We start from the raw sequence: 24,975 nt of genomic DNA, 5'->3' as shown, positions 1-24,975 counted from the left end.
TTTAATATTTAAATCATAGATTAGTCCGGCTATTCTTCACATGAAAATTTGATTTTGTGTGTGTGTGTGTGTGTGACTAAGAGCAAATAGTTTTTAGGAAAGAAGCCAGAGTCAGGTATCATTTCTGATAGTCATTAAGTAGCTTCTTTGTACCCTTGAAATAGCATATCAAAATGATCCTTTATTTGAAGAAAAACATACCAAAACATCTATGTAGCCCTTTCTTTAAAAAAAAAGTATAAATCCCAGCACTTACAATAGTTTCAAAGGTGGATAATCAGTTTTAAATGGTTGAGTAAAATCCATGTAATACAAGTTTTGTGAGTTTTTAAATCACACATCAGTCAGCGGTCCCCAACCTTTTTGGCACCAGGGACCATTTCACAGAAGACAATTTTTCCACGGACAGGTGAGGGGGAAGGAAGGTGGATCTCATGCAGTGATGCGAGCGATGGGGAGCGGCTGTAAATACAGATGAAGCTTTGCTTGCTCGCCTCCTGCTGTGCGTCCCCTGCACTCCCCTTTTCTAAGTTTCATAGGTGACAATTTTTCCATGGACCAGGGAGGTGTGTGTGTTGGCGGGGATGTGGTGGAGCTCTGCAGCCTGGTCCCTAACAGGCAGGGACGGTGGAATGAGATGATATTTACTAACGCCCAACACCACGGATTGTTACTCTAACTAGAACTCTCTTCATTTTGCAGGACCAGGCAATGATACTTATAAATTGGCCCCTTGGAAGTGGGGTTTCTCCTGCCTGGAAAAAAGCAGATGTTTGTCAGATTTGCCAAAGAAGAAGAGAGCAATGCCATTTGACTACTATCCTTCAACCTTTAATATCATTCCTAATGAATGAGAGAAAGACCCAGGGAGGAACAGAAAGCTCTCCAGTCAGATTGGCTGATATCTGGGTCCCTTAGTGGACCAACTACCCAAAAGATTATGTTTGAGACACCCAGCTCTTACCAATTTTCTGTCTTCCCCTTCTTAGGAAGAAAACTCCCATCATGTGGAATATGAAGTGACTGAGAAGTCACAGAACTGTGCTATTCTTGGCCACTGATGTTGGGGGATATCTAACAGTGAGTGTTACACAAGAAGTTTGCTGGGAAAGGCACAGAGACACTAAGTAGGAAACTTTTCCCAGGTTCAGCAGCATGTCAGGGAGTGTGCAGCTGCCACCACAGAGAGACTCACTCCCCTCCAAGGGACTGCAAACATACAGTCATAACCACTCCTGGGTTCTGGAAGTGAGAAACAGCGCCCAGCCCAAGCAGGGCAGAAGGAACACAGGACCCAAAGCGGATCTATCTTGAAGCAGCATGGGGACTGGCTGAGGCTTTCCTCAGGTTATTAAAGAGAACCTAGAGATGTTTACAACAATTTACTGTGTAACTTCTAAAGTTTACTGATATGTTTGGGAAGCTGCATATAGTTCTTTTATAAACTAGGTTCAGCTGATCTCAAATAATTCTCTTGTCGTATTTTCTAAGTCCTAAGTTTAAAAGCTCCTTTATGTTTTGTTAAATACAGATACCCAGACTGAGGTGAAACCTTCTGACTATTAGTCACCTGATACCCAGAAAGGACGAAATGAGGTCAGCAGTTTCCCTTGCAGGATCTGTCTTATCAAGTCAAAGCTGTGTTATACAGTGAGATTAGCTCTACCATGTATCACCCTAGCATATATTGGCTGAGCAGTTTTTTCTTTATAAAACAGAACACTAAACAGAATCACTAAAAATCAAAGGGCAAGATCTGTACTTGGCTTTATTACCCACTCAGTATAGCTCCCTTAGCAAGGACTCTACAGTCCATCTGTATCCTGAGGTTAAAATACTCAGCCTACTGTTTTCATTATAGGAATATGGTGGTCTCCATATGATGACAGTATGCAAAATGCTTTATGATACCTTTAAAAAAGAGGAAGGTGTAATATATTTAAAAGATTGCAGTGAAAGGATATTTTGACATTGCACTCCTGAAACAAGTAATATTCTTTTTCCTTTTCTTCTGTCAAAGAGTCAAGATCATATCAAAGGCATATGTATCCTTCCAGATGTCAGCATGGTTTATTTCATATTTTAAGAATCAAAATTAGGATTTAAAGACACTCAAGCAATTCTCAACAAATTTCATTGTAACTGAAGTTTGTATGTCAGTGGGGCCAGTAAAAGTGGTAGCCTTCTGCCACATTTGGAAAGTTCTCTTTAAATCTCCTGGGAAGGTAAGTTCATAAAACAGGATGTCATACAGATAAATCCAAACTAGTAAAACATTCCAATTTTTAAACATATGTATTTTTTCAGTATTAACACAATGTCTACATGGTTTTCAGACTCATATTTAGCCTGCATAACACTGAATTATCAATTTTAGATTATAACCCCCCCAAAAGACAGTATTTATCTATTTTTGTTTGGCAGCTTGTGTCATGCACAGGAGCTGGCTTAATTAATACTTTTAAATGAGATTTGCTCTCCAGGTTTTTTTGTAGAAATAGTACCATCTCGAAGCAAAGCTATATTGGGAACCATGACACTGAATCATGGTAGGGTGGGTAGCTGTTTCTCTTCCTCGTCTTATAATAAAACCCTCTCTTCTGTTTCTTCTTCATGGAACTAGACGGGTAGGCACTACCAATTAGCTAATCAGAGAACCCAGTTCCCTGAACACAGTGATTGGTCCAAGAGAAGCAGGAGGCTCAAGCAGGACCAATTAGAACCCTTCTCAAGACATTGGAAGAGATGGAATTTCTTTTTTCTGGGTTGTGAAGTTGCCAGGGGTCATGTTGGATACCACAGTGGAGACAGCCTGCTGGAGAAGGAAGCCAACACAGAAGAAAGCAGAACCTTGAGAGTGGGGAAAGAAGAGATAAAATGATGTGGTCAAACTCCTGGCACCAATCATGCCTAATTCATTCCTAGAAATTTTCAGTTAGGAGAGCCAAACAAGCAAACAAAAAATATTTTTTAAAAATGTAACTTAATCACAGTAGGTCTCTATTGTTTACAATTAATGTTTCTAACTGACATATGAATCTTCGGTGACTCTAAGTCAGTTATTTTACTGCTTTGGGTCTTTATTTCCTCATTTGTAAAGTGAGATGGTGAACTAAATTATCTCTTAAAGAGCCATTTAGCTCTTAAAGTTCGTGCATGAGTAATGTTAATTATTGAAGAAAACAGAGTTCTGTCATGTAAAAAATAAAAGAATATGTATCTTTCGGTTTTGGTTGCCTTAGGGTAAATTCCCCCTTTAACTGAGGAAAAGTACAGAAGTTGAAAAGGGAGTTTAGAATGATAACAAGAGAAATACAGTAAACATTTCTCAAAATGTAACATTTAAAACTGTAAGAATAAAAGCACATAATAAATTTGAAAAGCAGAAAGGCCTTTTAACAAGAGAAAAAAATGGGTTTTGTCTTTAACCAAGGGAGATATAGTTCTTTAAAAATGCATTATCTATTTTCACTACCTAGTAACTTAATGACACAGGCATTTTACTATTTTGAATGCCATACAAATATTACAGCACAAAAATTCCATTTCAAGAGTATCCAAAGCAAAAAAGGGCTTCTGCAAAGTGAAATGGCCTCTTTTGTAATTGTTTGGCCTATTTTCACAGTTCATAAGAAGGGTAGTTGTAGGACTATGGAAGATGATTCCGCTGGATGAGCTGGCTACCCCTGAAGGAGGGACCAAAGAGCACCCAGGGAAATGGGCTTAGTTAATAATTTGATTGAGGAGATCTCTAATGAGAGTTATTTTGACTGAAGGAGGGGGTGTGACCCTCCCTGATCCACAACCCCTGAAAAATAGCTGCAGAACTTAGACTCCACACTAAAGTCTAAAAATCACTGGCTAAAGGACAGGCAGAGAAGTCAGGCATCTCTGGTCAAAGACAGAACATCTTTCTGGACAAAAATGTTGATGACCCTATGCCAATCCTCAAAACTTCTCTTGGTTATTTTCAATAAATGTGGAATGCAAAAGTATGGGATGCACTGAATGTACGAATATACCTTCAGACAAATCAAGTATAGCAAAGAAATAATTGGGGATTGAAAAGAGGAAGAGGAATACATGGTTTGTAAGATGCTTGTAAGGTGCTTAGGAAATGTATGCTATTAGCTGTTGATGCCCTAGAGCTCATACCTTCCTGAGAATCAAGGTGAGGAAACAGGAAGGACCTCCAAGAGATCGGGGGGTTCTTCTATCTTCCTTTTTTTACTCTCTTCCTTGCCATCTTCCCCCTCAACCATTGATTGAGCAATATTTATTTGATCATTACTAAGGCCCAGAAACTGAGCTAGGCACCAGGAAAAGACCAAAGGACAATGAGACACAGCATTGCTTCCATCTGGTTTACAGGTGTTTTTTTTTTTTTTTTTTTTTTTAGAAAAAAATGACATTAAATTAAAAAGTATATAGAAACTTGGGTGCTAGAAAAACTGTAATGTCAGTATCTTCAACTAGTCTAAAGTTCCAGAAAAAGCTTTCATGAGAAAGTGATATATAAGCTTAGATTTAAAGGGTGAGGAGAAAAGAAAGAGAGTGTGTGTTGGGGGCAAGTTCCAGGCAAAGGGAACAACATATATAAAAACCTATACAGTGAGAAAAATCAATGAAGACCCATGACACATTGATACAATGATATTAAGATTTCTCCCAGGTTTATGACTTCTCTACTGGATGTTATTATTTTTTTTCATGAAGCAATAAAACACTAAGAAAAAATACATAAGGGGGTTGACTTCTTTTAGATATGGCAAGGTAGTGGAAAAACCGGAATTAACTTTTATTTAATAGCTGGCTGGGGATGCAAAGGACACTAAGAGGGATTGCAGGTGGTAGTGACTGAGAGAGAGCAGCAAACATCACTGCGGAAACAAGGAGAAAACTGGATTTTTTTTCTGTAACTACACACACTCCCCCTCCCTCAATAATGGATTGAAAAAGAGAGGAATATTCAGATAATTACCCATTTCTGGGGTGACAACTAGATTTTATCTCACGCATCAACTCCCTTCCTCTGGAAGGAGGTTGCTTGGAGCTTGGAGCACTGACGTGAGAAGGATTCTCCAGTTCTCTCCTGAGGTTAGCAGAAGGAGTGCTGTGACCAAATGGCCATAGTTCTGGGAGGGGACAAGGCAGCCAGCATGCGGTGTGTTTGCTAGTCTGATCCAGATCATTGTAGGGCTCTGATTTGAGCTGAGAATAACTGCTAGGCTGTAAGTGCCAGTGCCGGTGAGTTTTCTCTATTATTTACTCACTTAAAGAACTCCACGAGTAATAAGCTGGAATGACATAACGGAAGCAGCAAGAGACAGGGACAAAAGTTCTACTGCTGCCTCTACTACTGTTGTGCTGAACATCCCAGGGCAAAGTTCTGAGACTCAGATTTCTTACCCATAAAAACTCTATAAACATAATATATTTCTGTTTCTGGATTTGATTGCCACTGTGTTATCTAACTACAAATACAGTATTTCCTGTATCAGTGATGTAAACTGTGGCAGAGACTGCTCAATGTCTTTGGTATACATGCTCCTCTTCTTTTATAGTGATAGAACCTTCCTCCCTGCCACTGGGACTTTGATAGGCACATACATAGCCACTCTGCTCCAGATTAAATTTCCCAGCCTCCTTTATATTCAGTTGTGGCCACATGACAATGTTCTAGCCAGCAGAATGTATGCAACTTCTGCATCCCTTATATAAAAGGAAACTACTTTCCTTCTTTTTTTTTTTTCCCCTGTGGCCTGACATGTGAACAAGGGCACCAGTAAACCAACTTTGACTAAACAGACTAACTAACATAAATGACAGAGGAGGTTGACGTTAGAGTAACAAAATGAAACAAAGCTGGGCTGCCAGGCATTCCCATGAGAAGAGCTTCCTACCTCGTCTGGACTGCCTACCTACTTCTGGACTGGAATGGCAGATGGAGATAAACTTCTCTCTTATTCAAGCTATTGTATTTTGGGGTGTCTTTAGTGCTGTAGCTTAGCCAAGACTCGACTAATATGCCAACTCAAGTGCCTACTAGGAAGTTAATATAAATCAATGAGTCATCTAGATGAGGACTGGTTCAAACCTGGAGAACAAACGTGCTACAGAAAGGGAGCAACCGCAACACAACTCTGGCCAATTGCTACTATGTAAGAATGGAAGCCTAGGTTTTCAAATACTACTAATGTATTAAGGAATCTGGATTCTCAAGGGAAACCTCCCGCTTTTGTAAAATATTGACAACTAATTCAAACTTAAAAAAAACACTGCAGGTTACACAAAAATGATTCTATATCAGATTCAAGTCAAAGACTGCCAGTTTGCGACCTGTCCTAGATCGTGGGATTGCACTGAATATAAAATGCATAAATACATCATCATCTTAATAATGATTTTTTTAAAAAACAAAGAAAAAAACTTTACCACTTTAAATGTATACATTGACTACCAGATATACTTTGATACCAGAAATGTGCAAAAATACATATCTTAGAATTGGAAAAATTTGATATAAGAATGCAATCCTAAATATGAAAAGCAACTCAGTTGGTGATGATGAAAATGTAATATAATGAGCCAAAATTCCTCAATCACTTTCAAATCTGCAACAGGAAGCAGCTGGACAGCTCTTAAAGCCAACAGCTATACCCTACAAAGTAACTAGATTGTACTGAACTCAAATATACCACATGCATTTGATTATCTGTGCTATTAAGTGTAGTCTTTGATAATATATGTTTTTCTTCGTTTCAGTGTTGTGTAGCCACTCAAAAAGATACTGCTACAGTTTGGATATCTAACTCTCCAAACCTCAAGTTGAAACTGGATCACCAATGTTGGAGGTGGGGCCTAGTGGGAGCTGTTTGGGTCATGGGGGCGGTTCCTCATGGATGGCTTGGTGCCCTCCCTGTGGTAATGAGTGAGTTCTCTCTCTGTTAGTTCTCCTGAGAGCAGGTTGTTAAAAAAATAACCTGGCACCTCCCCCCACTTCCTTCCTCTCTAGTCATGTGATCACTGCGTAGTGGGCTTCCCTTCACTGTCCGCCATGAGGAGAAGCAGCCTGAGGCGCTCACCAGAAGCAGATGCTGTCGCCATGCTTCTTGTACAGCCTGCAGAACCATGAGCCACATAAACGTCTTTTCTTTATCAATTACCCAGCCGTGGGTATTCCTTTATAGTAACAAAAATGGACTAAGATAGTCACACTGAATTTATTTCATGTTATTTGAACCTAGTAATAAGGCAAAAGAAATGTTAATCATAAACATATTTAGCTGATAATTATAACCAGGGAGTAATTGCAGTCACACCAGCACACTGTGACCCATTAGGATCATCAAAGGGAAACCTGACTGACTTCTGAAGCATAAAATAATTGTAAGGGAAACCTTTGTAGGACCACCACCTTCCCTCAATATCTAATCGTAGATAACATTACTGGTTTTCTATCTGGTTGTTCCTTACTTCAGTCAGAGGAGCACACGAGTATCAGACCAAGGGAGGCAAACTTGTGAGACAACAAGAAAGCATTCCAGAATAGCCAAATGTCCAGCAGCTCTGTGCAATGAGATGCCCACTGGCTAGCTGACCATCACTAGAGTCAGAAGGTAGCTGCAAAGGTTTGTGTGAGCCCAATGCCCCTACCTGCATAGTCATCTGACAGTCAAATCAGAACATTCTGGAAGGATGTTGCACAGAATGATGTGTATTTCACTGGCCCACTCCCTGGTCCCCACTGGCACCACCCTGGACCATGATAAATCTGTTCATTTTTAAAATGATCCAATTTACAGGTTGATTAAAGCATTTAAAACTGACTTTTCAAAATGGGTCATATGATATAAATACTAAGAATTAAGATACAAATAAGAAATTTCAAGTTTTCTTGTTTTTTAAAATACCTCATTCATTCTATTGAGAATGTTCCTTCTACCAAAGGTAGCTCACTATTATGTGTGATTTTAAGTGTCTGTCCTGAGTGAATAACATAAGAAGGTTAAGTTTAAATTTGCCTATAGTCTTAAGGTTTACACCAGATGGTTCTGTGGTTTGGCTTTAGCTATTTCTTTTCTTTTTCCTTTTTTTCTTTTCTTTCTTTTTCTTTTTTTTACCTCTGTATATATTCCAGTGCATTCATAGTAGTCTCTGGAAGGGAGGCCAAGTCGAGGTTGGTCAAACTATAAAAAAAATACATAAAAGAAAATAAATCATTCAACTGATATAGACCAGTTAGAAAAAATACAAGCATGCCTATCTGTATATGCACAAGATTCTAGTCTTGCTGTTTATAAGGGTTACAGTCAGACACCGAGCAAATACGTAATTAGGAAATGGTTTCCACACTATTTGTAAGTGTTAAACTGATCAGCAGTAGATAATCTGGAGTATTGTGCTGCAGATATTTGAGGAAAACTGAAGAAAATGAACAAAAAATACACTGGGAAGGATTTTTAATGCAGAGCAGAAGGTGCAGGTAAACAAAAACATGATAGACTCTAGGACTGGGGAGTTTCTAAATTACACATTTGCAGGGCTTCCCAGCTTCCTGCGATTCGATTATGCCACTCTGGGTCCACTCCCACCCTTATTTGGGATCCACTTAATTGGTGGGAGTAGTGGGTCATATCCTTCAAGTTTATTTGGATGGATAGATGGGGGGAGTAGAAAACCTCTGTGGTAACTCTAGAACTTTTTAGCTAGTGTAACGCTTGCCAGAAATTTTTTAATATCCTTTATCACAGGGGTATGGTGAAGACTTCTCCTTGGTTCTCCCCAGAGCTGCTCTGCTCAGAACTTCAGCACAGCCAGACAGCAGCTAGGTGTGTGAAAGAGGAAACTCAGTTCTGCTCTAGGGTGTCTGGCCCACCTTCAATACCCAAGTGAGAGCTACCTGGACATACTCAAAGCTTTGTGAGATAGTTTCTTATTCACTGCCTGGTAGCATAAGTGTGGAGACAAACCAAGTATTTATGGGTAATTATGGGTTAAAGTGAGAATTCTAGCAGCAGTGAAGAGCCTATGCTAATACAAAAGAAACATAACCAAAAGGACTGGTATAGAAAGAGCCAGAAGTTATCTTCAAATGAAGGGCCCTGATCCTTCTTCCCCAACCTCCTGATTTTCAAAGTGATTATGCTGGCATTTGGCCCCAGGAGAGAATTTTGGAGGGGAGAAAAGGAGTCCACTGTAGGAGAGAATTAATTTTTCTAGATCTGTAAAATATGACATTGGTATTTTGATGGGGATTGCATTGAATTGGCAAGTCACTTTGGGTAGTATGGACATTTTAACAATGTTGATTCTACTGATCCATGAGCAAGATATGTTTTTCCATTTGTTTGTGTCCTCTGTGATTTCTTTCCTCAGTATTTCATAGTTCTCCTTGTAGAAATCTTTCACCTTCTTGGGTAAATATATTCCTAGGTATTTTATTTTCTTTGTGGCTATTGTGAATGGTATTGAGACTTTGATTTGACTCTCAGCTTGACTGTTATTGGTATATAGAAATGCTATGGATTTGTGTACATTGATTTTGTAACCTGAGACTTTGCTGAATTTATTTATCAATTCCAGGAGTCTCCTGGTGGAGTCTTTGGCATTTTCTAGATACAGGATTATGTCATCAGTGAAAAGGGATACTTTGGAGAGTGTTGGGTTCAATCCTTTTCATGATTTTAATAAAAATGACCATAAAGATTTATGCAATAGTGACATGGATATGATTCTGTGACCTGCAACTTTTGTTATGATTTCTTTTATAGGAGACTAAATAAAAACTCTATAAAATTTTTAATCCATTCCAAACATACTCATTAATCTAGTCTTAGGTGACACTTAAATAAATGGTTTACATTTTAAAAAATCTAATAAAGCTATGTAAAAAGAATGGCATTTTATTTACTTTGATTGAGAAAAAAGTACAAATATTCTTTAATGAGGACCAAAATTATTTCCAAATCCCTTTTTTATGTTCTTTTTGTAAACGATTGGGAATTTTTGGTTTCCAGACCTGCATTACTTATATAAATCAAAGCAGGCTCCTTTCATTAAATATACAAAGAAATTGGGTGCTTTTTCTGAATTGCCTCTGCTATTATTTATTTTATGAAGCGAAGAATATCTAAAACAGAGGTAAGGGAAGTGAGAGGTGAATGTCTAAAACAAGATTAAGAAAATACTTTCAAAATTGTGACTCCAGGTATCAGGGACAGAGCATGCATTTATTACCACCTTATTTATGCAATTCAAATGAAAATATGTATTATTTCTAAATTTCAATAGTAACAATGTGTGTAGAAGTTTTATTATAATTTAAAGATAACTTTGGCTGTTGCCACACAAACTTACATGAATTATATGGTTCATAGAGTTCTTATCATCAGTGCCAACAAAAAAATTAACAAGGACTTTTTTCCCGTATTTAGAATTCAGTTGTGCAATAGATTTCTCCGCTGTCCAAGAAGGACCTAAAGCAATGAAAGGTGAAATATATCTTTAAAAACTTTATTTCATTAACCATACTATAAAGTAACATAGATTTTATGTGGAAATTAATTTTTTAAAAAAGAAAAAATTGCCTTACCATATGTTTGCTCCCAGTTTTCTGTCGCTACTGGCCACCCATATATATCTGGTAACAGTTTGAGTAGAGGTGTTCCGCCTCTACTATCAATCGCAGCTTTTGAAAACAATGAAAATAAATTCAATATGAAGTCTATGCATATTTTGGCACCAAAATATGCACATTCCTAATGAAATCAAATGAAAACGAAGTGCACTTACATTCATTTACACAAGACCTGTACAATGTTTTTGCTTTCTGCACTGCTACTATATCTTCAGTTTTGGGTTCTTGAAGGACATCTGAAAGAGAGCGTTTAATAAAACACATCAACATAATTGCTCATTTGATGCTGTAATTAACATTTGCAAAGTAGGTTCAGTAAAAAAATTCTCTTTTCTGGAAGTGTATTCACTGCTTTCCCATTCCAAAACCTTATAGGAAAAAACAAACCCCACCAGATCACCATTCCTAGCACAGAACTGGGAGTTAGTTTCATTAGCCAACTTAGATGAAAGTCTTTTTGACTAGATTATCTTATTTTCTGAACAGTGATGTGTACTGTTCTGCCACAGAAAATAGTTAGTTTTCTTGAACCTGAGATTAAAAAGAAAACAAAAATAATACAGAGGAATTTGGAATGTAATATGGATAGTCCTTTGATGGCTGGAAAATAATTATCTTTGCGTGATTGTACTGTTCATGCTCCAAATGAATTAAATGAATTGTTCTACTTGTTTGGACGTTAAAAAATAGCAAAACTTGTTTTTCTACAAAGTAACTTCTAGAAGAGCATGGAACAGAGGATGAGATTGGAGAACAGTAGGGACTTATCTAGACTTGTTTAACTTCCCAGAGAGTGTCTTAGAATAATATACCTATGGTGGGAAGGGAAATTTCAGTAACATAGCGACTTTAACACAGGGCTGGGGTACAGAGGCAGCAGAAGTAATTTTTAGTGGCAATCTAATTTTTACTCTTCTGTAAATTGCATACAACTGCCATCTCTAAGGATGATAGAGTTTTCATTTGCATACCTACAAATGAAAGCAGGAATGCTAAAAGATGCCAACATATCCATTTCAGCACCTACCACCCTCGAGGTGATTCAGTGGTGGTCCACAAACCTGGAGGGATTACCAACTTTAATCTTTTGTAATATTCCTTGTAATGGCTAACAGTTGTACCTCTAAACTATGGATATATTAAGAGAGAAATCCTTGATGAATGGACACAATCTCCACTAACCTTTCAAAATGACTTCTAGTTCATCTCTTAAAATGTCAAAGTTACTGTAACGGGAGCTGGTCTCAGGAATGACGTTGCGTTTCAACCAGCCTCCGCAGGCGTATTTGAAAAAGTCTGTACAAGGTTCAGCGGTGGCATCCATGTTCTGGATCAGTCGAGCAGCTGAAAGACCAAGGAAAGGACTAGATTAAAAAAAGGGTGTATTTCTCGGGTGGTTTGGAAGGAAAACAAAAGGCATGTTGCTCCCTCTTTCGATCACGTCAGCTGGACAGATGTTCCTTTTTCTTTCTTATATACTGTCAACTCAGGTGGAATGATGCACATTGTCTCTGCATAAACCTCTTTTCTTTCACTATAGTTGGTTCTTTTTATTTTGGAGCTGCCTGGGTCCTCCCACCCTACATCTCATAGCTTTCCTCCTTCCTGGCCCTCCAATATCTGAGTTTTTTGCCAGTTCTTATCTCAGAAGAAAAAAGAATATTGGTCTCCTGTGCCTTGGCCTGGCATTAACCTGTCATTCTTTATAACTAGTTGCCAACTCTGTTCTTCAAGGTGCTGTCACTTTTGAATGTCTCTGAGACTCCAAGGGATGGATGATTGTTAATGGGTTTTTATCATTTTAGTAAGGATCTGAAGCCTAGTTATTACTTCTTGGACCTTGCTTATAAAATTTTTGCAATTCAAATTTGACATCCAATTTGCACTTGCTTATGTAGAGTCTGTCATTATAAAATTGGCTGTAAGCTTGTTAGTTTTTCTCAGGTCCACTCTTTTATCTTTGAGGACTATGATGAAAATGCAAATCAAGTATTTACAATGTGCAAAACACTGACTCTGCTAGGTGCTTCAATTGATAGAACAATGTCTGAAATATGATTTATTACCACCAAACAGGAGAATATGGCCCAATGCCCATAACATCTCCACCTGGAACAGAAGAAACCCTGTTACTACCCTCCCCACTTTCTGTCTCATACAAATTGAACTGTTTTGCAATGAAAACAAAAGAGCAATTGAGAATTCATCTGTATCAAGAGAATATAAGCTCTCAAACGAGCTTTTGAAAATACTTCACTTCATGAATTAATTAATGTATTAAAAACTTCAAACACTTGCTGTGCTGTGTGGATTTTTTCAACTTGGTATGGTAAATCTGTTTACCAGGTGAGCCGCATGGCCCACTTCTAACCACCCCTTGGGCACGTTTGCTTGTCTCCATTTCTTCAATACTACACTCTTGGAGCTGCCTCCAGACCATTTCTCTCTCGATTTTTATGCTTTGCTACACAGCACAATTGTTATACAGCCTCCCAGGTTTGAAAGCTTGGGTAAAACTCTGTATTTCTCCATTCCCCTGGGGTTTACCGGCAATTCCTTTGCCTCTTTTCTATACCTCTTTGTCTTACGGTCACTGTCAACCTAGTTTACATTTTCATTCCCTTTTGACTAGAAAGAAGTCACCTTGATATATTTTGCACATCCTTCACAGATTAAACTTTCCAAAACCCTTTTGTAGTGATCACGACCTTGCTCAAAAATGTCTCTGGCTTAATGTTTCCCAGGTTGAACTACAGACTCTTTAACTTGGCCTCTAAACCTTTACCGAACTCCTCATGTCTCCACCCTCATCTTTTCCCCTCTCAGTGTTTTTATGCAAACTCTGTCCCAACCAGATGGGCCTGCTCAATGTGCTGCAAACACTCCTTGTGTTTTCCTAGTCCTGCGCCTTTGCTTCTGCCCTCCTCACCCCACAGCTTTAACTCCCACGCCCCCACCCCTGGCTCTTTCCAAATTCTACCCATCATTCAAGGTTCAACTCCCGTACCATCCCCTCCCTGATGCTCCCACGACTCCAGACTTCAAGGAATATTTCTTTCTCTGAACTCCCGAGAGCTCATTGCCTCACTCAATCTTTAATGCTTAGCTGAGGCCACTTTAAGTATTGTGGATATTTACTCTGTCTACCTAACCATTTGTTGATGTCATTCATCTTTTTGTATTCTCATCACCTAGCACCTAGGTAATAGGGGTGCAATTATGTTTACGTGTGCCTGAATCATCTGAGTCCTCCTACCCTCTCCTCCTGCACATCTCCCTCCCCTGTTCCCAAAGGTCAGATCAGATCCCAGTTCACGGCCTTGGGAGTCCATTCCATCCCTCCCAATCCCACTGTTTCCACTCTACCTCAGGCCCTCTTTCTCTCAGGCTGTATGTGCCCTTTAGCCAAAGCTGTGGCCCCAGGCCTCACCCCATCCTGGTCCATCCTGCACTCCACAGGCAGATTAATATTCTCAAAACATTTCAGCGTGTCATTTTTCACTCCAATGTTTTCAGTACAGTCCTTTTGCATTCATAATGAAATCCTAGTTCCACAGCATATTCGAACACTAATATATCTAACGGAGTTTCTCTCTTGCTACTTTCTCACATGAGCCACATGCTCAGTTAAATGCGTGTATTCAGCTTCTGCTGTGAGACATCTTACATCTTCACAAAAAACTTTTTGCTCTAACTTTAACCATGTTATCCATCTGCAACCCCTACTAATAGATATTGTTTTGTATTGTTTCACACTTTGAAACTTCAGGGATTCGCAAAGCCTAGTTCAAATCCTCCTTCTTCATGAAAGACTGTCCTTACAAAGCCTGTATCAGCTTGCCTCACATTCATTTTTTTTTTTCATGCAAATTCCTCACCTCTTCACTGGGACTGTGGCTCTGTGAAAGTGGGGAGTGTATTTCCCAGTCTCTCATGGAGCTTAATGCTGTGCTCCATCAAGACTGGCAGTGAATACTCTAACTTTAAAACCTCAGGCAAAGATTAGGAAACCCATCCACATAAGGTAGGGAGAAAAAGTAATTCCCTTGAATTTTGAAGGACATAAAGATAAGATGATGGGGGAAGAGAAAATAGAGACCCTACATGCCAGGATTATCATGTAAAGTGAAAAACCAGAAAATTGGAGCCTGAAAGAAATGCTAACTACAGATGTTCTAAGAACACACTTTAAGAAATTTTATGTAATTTGTCTCTTTTAAAATACTTTTAAAAATTTAAACTGAATTCTGTAAAGGCTACTGCCATTTGGGGAGCACGTCTATTTTCTCCCCTTCGCTGGGGAAATGTACAGATTCTGTCATAACACCACAGAAAAATAAACTCTACTCAGGAGAGTAGTGAACAATGACCAAGTAGAACGAACATGGAGAGTCATGACCAAGTCTTATCGCCTATTTGGAAATACCACAAGCCCTTATAAACACCCTGAATAAAAGGGATGCGCAGAGGCTGCAGTTCTCTGATGATGAGGGCAAATTCTCTGTCCTGTGAGAGCAACTGTACTTCCCACATCTCCCAGGAGGAAGAAAGATCACCCTTTCCCTCCTCCGGTTCAAATTTTCTCACCTGATACCCAGTATAGTAAAGTACTTGCATCTGCACAAAAAAACCAAAGAGACAGTTTATGAGGGATATGCAGAGGAACTTTGCTAACTCCTTCTGGGGCCACTTTTTAAATTTCCCTTTGACCAGAGAGCTATTCGGAGCATGGTGCTTCCAATCACTTCAAAGAAAGCTCTCCACTCTGATGAATATTTGGGGGCCATGGGCCAAGGCAAGTCATGGGCTAACACTTTTATGCTGGGTCTTTGATCAACCTTCCTTTAATCTCTTATCGTGGGTTTGATTCTCGTTTTGCACCTCACCCTCCGGACCTCCTCTGTGCTGACTTTTCTTTGAAGTCAGCAGTAGACTTGTGGGTAGAGGCCGTAGGAAACAGACGTACAACTGTCAAACGGGTTGTAATTGTTTTTATGTTTTGTACTTTGTTTTGAATTACTCAACCTCTCCACATAGCCACACCTGGGCTCTTCAGATGTTTCCTTATCTGTGGGTCTCTGACATCTGAGTAAACAAATGTGGCTTAAAATCAAACAAAATTATTCACCTTAATAAGCAGACATAAAAAATGATGTAGTAAAGGTATTGACGTGGAATGTTGGTTGACCAGACCTCGAACAGTGAGAGAGAATATAGTATGATTTTTAAAAAACCTATATAAAAGCACAGAAAGTCTAGAAGGATATATATTAGGGCATTTACAGCAGTTATATTCGAGTAGAGGTATTGTGGGTGTGTTTAATTTTGTGTTATTTGCTTATCTTTATTTTCCAAGTTGTATTAGATGAACATGCATTGCTTTTGTAATAAGGAAAAAAAGTTTATTTTAATTTAAGAAAACAGTCACATAAAGACAAGAAAAGTAATCTTCCATTAATAATGAGCTTATTTCTTACAAATGACATTTCTGAATGTTTCGAGCTGATAATAAATGACACCATTTTTTTCCTAACTAATCTCCTTGTAACATTCTCCCAACTTATTTGACTATAGAAATTTAAAAACAAGCTCAACTATCATCTGGGAAATTATTAATTACTGTATTCATCACCGAAGATCTATTGTGTGGGTATGGATTGGGAGATGCTGTATTAGCTGGAAAAATGGGTGTTGAAGTCAGACCTGTTCTGGATCCCAGAGCACCACCACTTTTCAGTTGTATGAGATTAAGTAATTTTCCCAAGATCAAGCAGCTAGTAAATGATGGTGCCCCAGGACTTGCGCTTAGGCGAATGTGGCTCTGAGCTCACTCTCTTCCCTCCCTGCTTTGGACACAGAGGAGAGGGCACGTGAGACACAGCCTTGCATGGCCTTCCTCCCCACTCTTTCCCAAGTACCCTTTGCTTTCCCCAGCCCTGCTCTGTTCTGCACTCCCTCTCCTTCCTCCCCCTCTGAAGCCACAGCTTCCCTCCTTCTCCAGTCTCAGCCTTATGGCCAGTGACCTACAGAGTAAAGGCAGGAGAAAGTACAGTAACAGGACTTGGAGCATTCACAGATGAATTCTTCACAGTGCAGTTAGCAGACAGGCTTGGAGGCCACTCAGGTGGACCTGCTCAAAGGCATTTTCTCGAGGTGGACATGCAGCGGGGTTCCCACCCAACCTACCTATAGGGCACACTGGGTTTATGGAGTGTGACAAATTTCAGTAATATGTTCTAGGGCTGCATTTTTCAACTCTGGCCAAACACGTGTATCACCTGAGAAACTTTTCATATACACAGATGACCAGGATCCACTCCTGATCAACTCAATCAGAATCTTTAGGGTAGATTCAGACATTTTTTTAAGGCTTTCCGAGTGATTCTCATGTTCAGCCAGGGGAACCACCATATTAGACAATAGAGAAACACGGGGAGTGAGACAAACAGATCTAATGTCAGAAAGTAAAGATGGTCCCATACTTATGTAAGTCAGGAATATTTCCCCCTGCCTTTTTGGTCTGCAAGTGCAAATGGGCTCACATCGTGGTAACCCATATTTCGTAGTGATTTCAATCTCCTACAAGTGCCTGGCAAAGGGCTGCAGGGAACCTCACATGTGTCTCATGCAAAGCCCACTCCCCCAGGCCTCCACTCTGTTCCATTGATGTTAGCCTCTACAACTTCCTGCCCAGACTCCATCCATGGGCCAGTTCCCTCTGGGTGCTACAGCTGGATGATGCAGGGAAAAAGCCTCCCTCCCTCATCTTTCACTGTCTTGAGCCTCAAGCAGGGCTCTTGTGCCTACTAGGGAAATAACTGCCTTAGATTTACCTCCATGCCCTCCTCTCCCAAGAACCACAGGCACCAACAGGCCTGGTTTTGGAGTGAACTATATTCATAATCACTTCTGTGATGTCTGTTGTTGACATCTCATCAGGCTCCCAAGACTCTCAGAAGAGATTTTAGGCTCTGCATTCCACCGGTCTGCCAGACATGATTAGATGTGGTGGGATTCCAGTTACGCTGGAACCCTGCTACACGTCTACCTTAAGAAGAGGCAATCCATCCTTGGTCTGCTCTCAAGTGCCAATGGCCTCCAGCATGCCCTCCTTTCCAACAATACCAAGAGTTTGCTAACTGAAGATAGGATTTTTGGCACTATATAAAACAGGTATTTTAATATTTATATATGTACATTCCCTAGAGGCTAGTTTTCTGGTCTTGTTTGTGTGTGTGTATGTGTGTGTGTGTGTGTGTGTGTGTGCACATTTAAAGAAATTTCTACATTTGTCAAATGCTCCTGGGGGACATTATCAGGAAAATAGGAGAAAACTGATGTAAATATGATTACTATAAGCAGCAAATGAATAAAATAGGTAGCATAAAGTTCTGTGCTGTAATACTTTTTAAATGGGTTTAATTTTTTAATGCTGGTCCCTACTTAGTAGTTCATTGAGGCTTTCCCCTGTGAATGAATTCATGAGAATTATAAAACAATAGGTCTTATTCTTGTTATTTGCAGGAGTTTTATTCTATTAAGTCACCATTAACGCTGAATTAGTGAATACTGAATCATTGACCCTAGGGGAAACACAAAGTTAGGCTCCTGTGAGCTTCTGATCACACAATGATTAATACATAACCTTGTTTTATGTGTTTCTGTTTAAAGACACCTTATTTAATATATATTATTGATTCATTAACATTGAATTCACGGCAATAGCCCGATAGCTCATGCCTAAACAATGCTTATCTACCATGGGTATTTTCTCTGTAAGACACATCAGAACCTTCTTGCACTTAGGAACACTGAGTAGCACCTCCACACTATGCTTGTGGACCATTTTAAACAATAAAATCAAACAGCACAAAAATGCAAGAAACATGGCTCAAAATGCACCGCAAAAAGGACCCTTCTCTACATTCCCCTTGTTTGACCCCAGCTGAGTACATGCATGTAGGGAGACGCAAATGTTTTTACCAATCTACATGTGTCTGCAAATGACTATGAAAAAGCAGTGATTTGGTGGTTACAAATAAATTTTAGTGAGACAGTGAATTAGCAATATGAATCCACAAATAATAAGAAGTGACTGTACTTATGTCCTTTTGTACTTATGTTTCTTTGGGGCTTTTTGAAACATCTAGGAAAATACACAAAATAGGCAACAAAATTAAATGTGAATGAGACACAATTTCTTTCTCAATTACTACTCTATTTAAAAAACTCTTGGTCACTATAAATTCATAATTCATCACGTTTTAAATAGGTTAGCACCTATTTATAACATATGCACCACATAGGCACCCCTGGTGCCATGGCAAAACTTCCTCATTGACTATTCTTGCCCTGCACTGAAGTAAGGTTTAGGGAATGGTACATGAGCAAGACTGTTTTCAGCTTGTTCTCTCCAAACTGGCCTAAGCCCTCAGCTTCCTGACCTCAAACACACAATATTTTGATGTCACTATCTTAAAATCACTATAATTAGTCTCACTTATGACTGTTCTGGAAGTGTCCAGAAGAGGTCGGAGATATGTCAGAGCACCCACTAGCAAATGCTCTTTTGCGGAGAACTCAGGACCAAATTTTCTGTCAAAAGTGTTCAGTTTGTTAACAGACACTGAGCTTGATATTACTTACTAGGTAATCTTTGACAATTTAGAAATCTCCTTTGACAACGTGCTGAAAGTACTGCTGACCTCATTCCCCTGCTGCCACCCTCCTCCCACCATCCCCCCAACCAAAATTAAGGCAAAGTCAGAACGTTTTGAAAGAACACAAGGAAAATGCAATGTAATCACAACAGGTCAGAAAGGACTCCATTCAAAAGGCAGCAGTGTGAAAACTGGAACCTGGGGGGCCATTCCTGAAGAGAAAATGACTAAAAATTAGCAAGCGCAGAGACTCTAATGCTAGCAAAAACAAAATGGTTTTCATTTAAACACTCTGGATTCCTCCACAATTTACTCTTCATTTTTACATGAAAATCCCTGTCCCCAGATTGCTTTTGCGGTGCCATGGTTGAAAAGAGGTGAGGAGTAGTGATACCAGGTGCTGAGTATAACCTGGGCTGCTAGTTTATCATTTAATTTAAACACTCCCTGTCAACCACTGGTTAAGTTCCAGGCAAGCCAAGGTCAAGTCTTATACTTGTCTAATGGGTTAGTACCAAGAAAAGCCATCACTCTACAAGTGTTCAGAAACTGCCTGTGGATTTACACAAGTAGATCTGGGAGGAGTTTCCAAGCACAGAGAATTTACTCTGTACAGCTGCACTCTCAAGGAAGGAGATCTACTTTTGATGTTAAAGTTTGGGGAGTAATTCATTTTTAACTGTATTTCATATATATGCCACTTTAAATGCATAGGCCTTATACATACAACACAAGTATGTATACACACACATATAGGTACACGCCTATAATAAGTAGTCAACCTGAAATCCATTTGCTATCAGGTTTACAGACAAACTCACCATCAAATTTACACATACACTGTAAACTGTAGGATTTTCATTTCGGTTCAGCCAAAGATGCTTATATATAACAACAACAACAACAACAACAACAACAACAACAGCAACTAGAAGCCAATGTTTGACATGTGTCAAACACTACATCATACTGGGTGCTTTTCTAAATGCTTTCTTTCTTTTTTTAATTTTAAAATTTTTTTTATTTCAGCATATTATGGGGGTACAAATGTTTAAGTTACATATATTGCTCTTGCCCCACCCGAGTCAGAGCTTCAAGCGTGTCCATGCCCCAGACGGTGTGCACTGCACCCATTAGGTGTGAATATATCCATCACCCCCCCATCTGCCCGACACCCGATGAATGTTATTACTATAGGTGCACTTAAGTGTTAAATGCTTTCTTTAATGTTTGTTTTCATTTAACCCTATAAGGTAACTATATTTTTGTCCCTATTTTAGAGATACAGAGACTGAGGGTAAGTAATTTGTGCCCAAGGTCACATAGTTGGTAAAGGGCAAAGCTGAACTCAAGTAGCCTGATGGTCATAGTCTGGGCTCTTAACTGCCATACTAAACTGCCTCTTTGGTTCTAATCACTTTACTTCCTTAAAAACGCTTTGTCAAGTAGGACATATTACCCCTACTTTAAGGATATCTAAGCAGAGGGTGGTTTCATACCCCAGGTCATCAATATGAATTTAGATGAACCTATGTCTAATTTTAAACTGATGCTTTTTTCCACGCTATAATTCTGCTATACCTCCAAATAACATTAAAGAAATTTCAGAAGCTCTACAGAGAGAATCCAAATTAAGTTACACAGCAACCACTGTTTTTCTTGACACTCAATTAAGATTTTAATTGCTCCATAACATGTGTATAGCTATATGAATTTTTTTCTTTCATTTGGCCCTGGATTTTAGAATTTGTTGCGATAATCACAAAAATCTCAAGTCTAATGGACCCACAGCAATAATCTTTAGTTGGCACACCCCGAATTAGTGAAATTCTTCATCCTTATCTCATAGCTCATTTTAATAAATGGCTCACGGCCAAGACAAGACTGGCAATAATTTTCCAGTAGGGCTTCCTCCAAAATTCAAAACCAAAACATATTTTGTTAATACAAAAAAAAAAAAAAAGAAGCACCATAACTCTGTTACAGTTAAGTTAAAGTGCCCTAAGTCTAAAAATAATTTTTCTTTTTCAGGTGCAATTTGCATTTTGAATCCTAAAAGACTCTCTGCTGGCAAAAAGCTATTAGGGATTATACTTGTAATTTAAATACAATATATCACTTAAAATAAGTTTTCAGATCTGCTGTTGATTATAATGTCAATGAACTATAATGTTCCTTTTTTAACTAAAGCCATAGAAGGTCACGAAAAGGCTACATTGTGACCTTAGTAACACTCTTCAGGTAGATCCCAAGCTGTCTGGACCCTGGCAGATATCTCTGAAGAGGAAGCAATGGGATTATACTCCCTTGTTCCTTCTATTTAAATATTTTGGTATTTTAGATCATGTTGTCGGTCAAGAATGACCAGCAGACTTCCATAATATGTAATTACTGACAGTAACTCAAAGTATCCTGCCTTTGCATCAGTTTTGGTTAGGGAGTGGAGGACAAGCTAGGTCAACAGAGCTTCTAGAATGTTGCCTAAAATGAAGTCAAATTGCAAAAAGGCTCTTGTAAAAAGACAAGCAAGAGGACAAGCTAGGTCAACCAACGGTGCTTCTAGAATGTTACCTAAAATGAAGTCAAATTGTGAAAAAGCTCTTCTCTGGAGAGCACTATTACATTTAGTACCTATTAATAAATCAAGCATTTGGTTGGCACAAGACAGTGTTTGGCTCCACGTGTTTAAATTTTTTACTGAGTAAATAGCTATTTTCTATTACAGAACACTCAAAGGATTATATTAAATCATTTGCCTCTCCAAAAGATTTTCTACTTGTGAAGCATGAAGACTCTGAAGCGTTTCATTTTCTACAAATATTGAGTACCTCTTTATATCTGACACTATTAGGAACTGGATATGCCATGGTGAATAAACAGACATAATCCCTGCCCTCACAGAGCTTGCAGGTTTTCACTTTAAACAAGACTGTGTCTTTGATAATGCACATGACCTCCTATACTGCAACTGTATCTAGACAGGAAGGGCTGTTTTGTTATGCTCAGGTCTCTTTCAATTCCCCAACTTACCCAGTGTTCAGTTGACAAGTAAAGCTCCTACTTTATTGGCAACCTAGAGGTAAGGAGTCACTTGCAATGTGCCTCCATAAATGAATTTGTGCGTGTGAGCTGACTAGGAATTTCAATTGACATGTTATGAATGAAGCAACCAGGGATAGAGGAGCCTTAGAGAATGATGGTTGTTGAAGAACAGCAATGCTTAGCTAAATAATGGTGTCCAAGAGCACAGGGGTTTGATTAAAGGAGAGCAGAAATGAGTTATGAGAAGGGAGGAATTCAGAAAGAACTTGAGTTGGAAAAGGAAAACCAGATTAGTAGACACTTTGATCCTAGACAGCTGTAAATGCTTACCTGAATAGGAAATTAGTTGAAATTCTCCCTAAAACAGGAAAATAATGGGAAAAGAGAAACACATACAGAAATTGTTTCCTCATTGACCTAGTTCTAGCTTAGAAGGGTGGTATTAGGAAGGTAAATTAGGCAACTGAGAAGAGAATAATGGACTGTACTGCTAGCAAAGGAGATGGATCAGACTGAAAGGGGCTAAACTAGGAGCCTTGACAGAGAAATACAGAACTGAGAAATCTGAGTTGCATAAGCAGGACAACGCCAGACTGAAAACATTTCTTTGCTGCTATATTTGTGTATCAGGTGCTCTGGCAAATCACCTCACATAGACAACAGTGGTTTTGTAACTTCAAGATAAGGAACTTGAGAATATATTCATCTATTCAGCCAATATTTATTAATAACTTACTATGTGCCGTGCACCTTGCTAGTGGCTGAAAATAGAATGATAAATAGGATAGAAACGGTCAAAACTTACATTTTAGTGGGGAAAACCCAGACATTGGACAAGTAATAACAAATGAGATATGAGTTATGGGTGAAGTGTATTGGGTGTCTGGGAATGAAGATGGAGCTGCTCGTCAAAGGCAGAGGAGAGAAGAGCATTTTATTCATGAGTTCATTCAGCCCTTTGACCATTCAACAAATATTTGAGTCAGGTACACAGAACTGTGTTCCAGGCAGAGAAAGTGGGTGACGACCTTGACAAAAGAGGCCAGCAAAAGAAGACTGGCATATAGAGTGGCTGTCTGGGAGTGTGGAGGGCCAGGGCACCCTCTGAGGAAGGAACAGAGGAGAAAGAGCAAGGTACCAAGGGCTCAGCACTCCAGGAGCCCTGCCTGTCTTTGACTGGGGGAAGCAGAAGCCTGGCCTTTGTCACCCTGTCTGGTGAATGGGAGGGATCTGATCATCTGATCGCTCACTCTTGCTGAGGTTGCAGGAAACAGCAGCCTTGCCCTAGAATTCCTTGGTATCTCAGGGGAACAGCTTTTCTTTTAATCTAAGCTGTTATTATGGCTGGTCACAATGTTTTAAATCATCTCTTTAACACATGCCCTGCCAAGCTGACCTATGCTTTCACAAGCCCGAGCTTGGGCAAGGTCTCTGCATGAATCCAGAAAGGGTTCTTCTGCTTTGCAGACGTTAAGCTGCCAGCTGACCCCTTTGGTAAGGTTCACACATCCTGGCAAATACGTATGACCACATGGTTAGGGGAGGGGATGGAGCCTCAGACCATCAACAATGCAATGAGTTATCAGATCAGTATGGTATGCACAATTTCTGAAATAACTCAAAGTATATATCAAGGTAATTATAAGCAATGACAATTTTAAGTACACTTCCACCCAGGGCAAGGATTCCCACTCCCACACCTAGCACAATGACCAGCCTATAATGGGCACCCCAAAAAGATCCTTTATTCTCAATTAAGTCTTCTTGTAGTAAATTATCATCATGTGCTATTTATAAACTAAAACGCACACACGTACTTTACCAAAACCTTAAAGCATTTTGATACTGGGTTTTATTCCCCCTTACTGCCCTTGAATTTTAAAAAATGACTTTTATTGCTCATTTAAAAATCAGATAAGAAGGATCTGAAAATTATTGAACTTTTCACTCATAATTAGATTTTCTTTTATTAAATAAAACAAAACAAACCAATCCCCTCCTCAACTTTTTAAAATTAATAGCAGTGGTGGCTGACAGGTAAGAGAAAAGCAGGCTCCTTGGCTTTCTGTGTCAGCATACAAAACTAGTGAAACTGTTCCTTCCTCGGTAAATGAAGAAACATTTTTCTTCCATATAAAATGTTTGTCATTTCCATAAACTGGGCTCAGGTAGAAGTAGTTTGACCAGTCTAGTGAGACTAAATCCTGGTTTAGACAGACTACAAGGGAGCAGCAACAAAGACATTTCCAGTTACAAGCAAGGGGAAGCAGCCACCCAGGGATGGGACCCGCAGGCAGCTATGAGGAAGGAACTATAACCGGTGGATGGATGGATGGTATATGCTGACCTAGGGAAGCTTTAGTTCCTTAGGGCCTGGCAAAAGATTATGAGGTTAGGAGCTATGCTAGATTTCAGTCCCAGAAGACAGGAAAGAAAAGCAGAAACTCACTTTCCAGAAGTGGGGAATAAGTCAGTAGTGAGATCCCCAAGGGACAAGGCAGAAACCTGATTACTAGAGCTGGGGTCAGAGGCAGATCACCAGGGGCAGGGCTGACCTGACACAGAGCCACTGAGCGACTGACCTTGGCTCCAGTGAGTGCCTGGGTCTGGAACGGGGCTGAGCTTGCAACTGGG

At 39.4% G+C, this 24,975-nt stretch overlaps 1 protein-coding gene across 3 annotated transcripts in view; it reads right to left on the bottom strand.

Annotated features, from left to right (window-relative positions):
• MME (membrane metalloendopeptidase) overlaps nt 1-24,975 on the bottom strand; it is a 91,109-nt gene that overhangs the window by 47,703 nt on the left and 18,431 nt on the right. For all 3 annotated transcript variants that reach the window (XM_045539514.1, XM_045539513.1, XM_045539515.1), the window contains exons 4-8: nt 11,822-11,983; nt 10,795-10,875; nt 10,595-10,690; nt 10,360-10,478; nt 8,124-8,189 (exon numbers count right to left, since the gene is read on the bottom strand). In XM_045539514.1, coding sequence (XP_045395470.1) covers nt 8,124-8,189; nt 10,360-10,478; nt 10,595-10,690; nt 10,795-10,875; nt 11,822-11,983 — 524 coding nt within the window. The remainder of the gene's footprint in view (nt 1-8,123; nt 8,190-10,359; nt 10,479-10,594; nt 10,691-10,794; nt 10,876-11,821; nt 11,984-24,975) is intronic.

Source organism: Lemur catta, chromosome 1, assembly GCF_020740605.2.
Source record: "Lemur catta isolate mLemCat1 chromosome 1, mLemCat1.pri, whole genome shotgun sequence".
Lineage (NCBI taxonomy): Eukaryota > Metazoa > Chordata > Mammalia > Primates > Lemuridae > Lemur > Lemur catta.
This window is presented reverse-complemented; position numbering and strand designations above follow the sequence as displayed.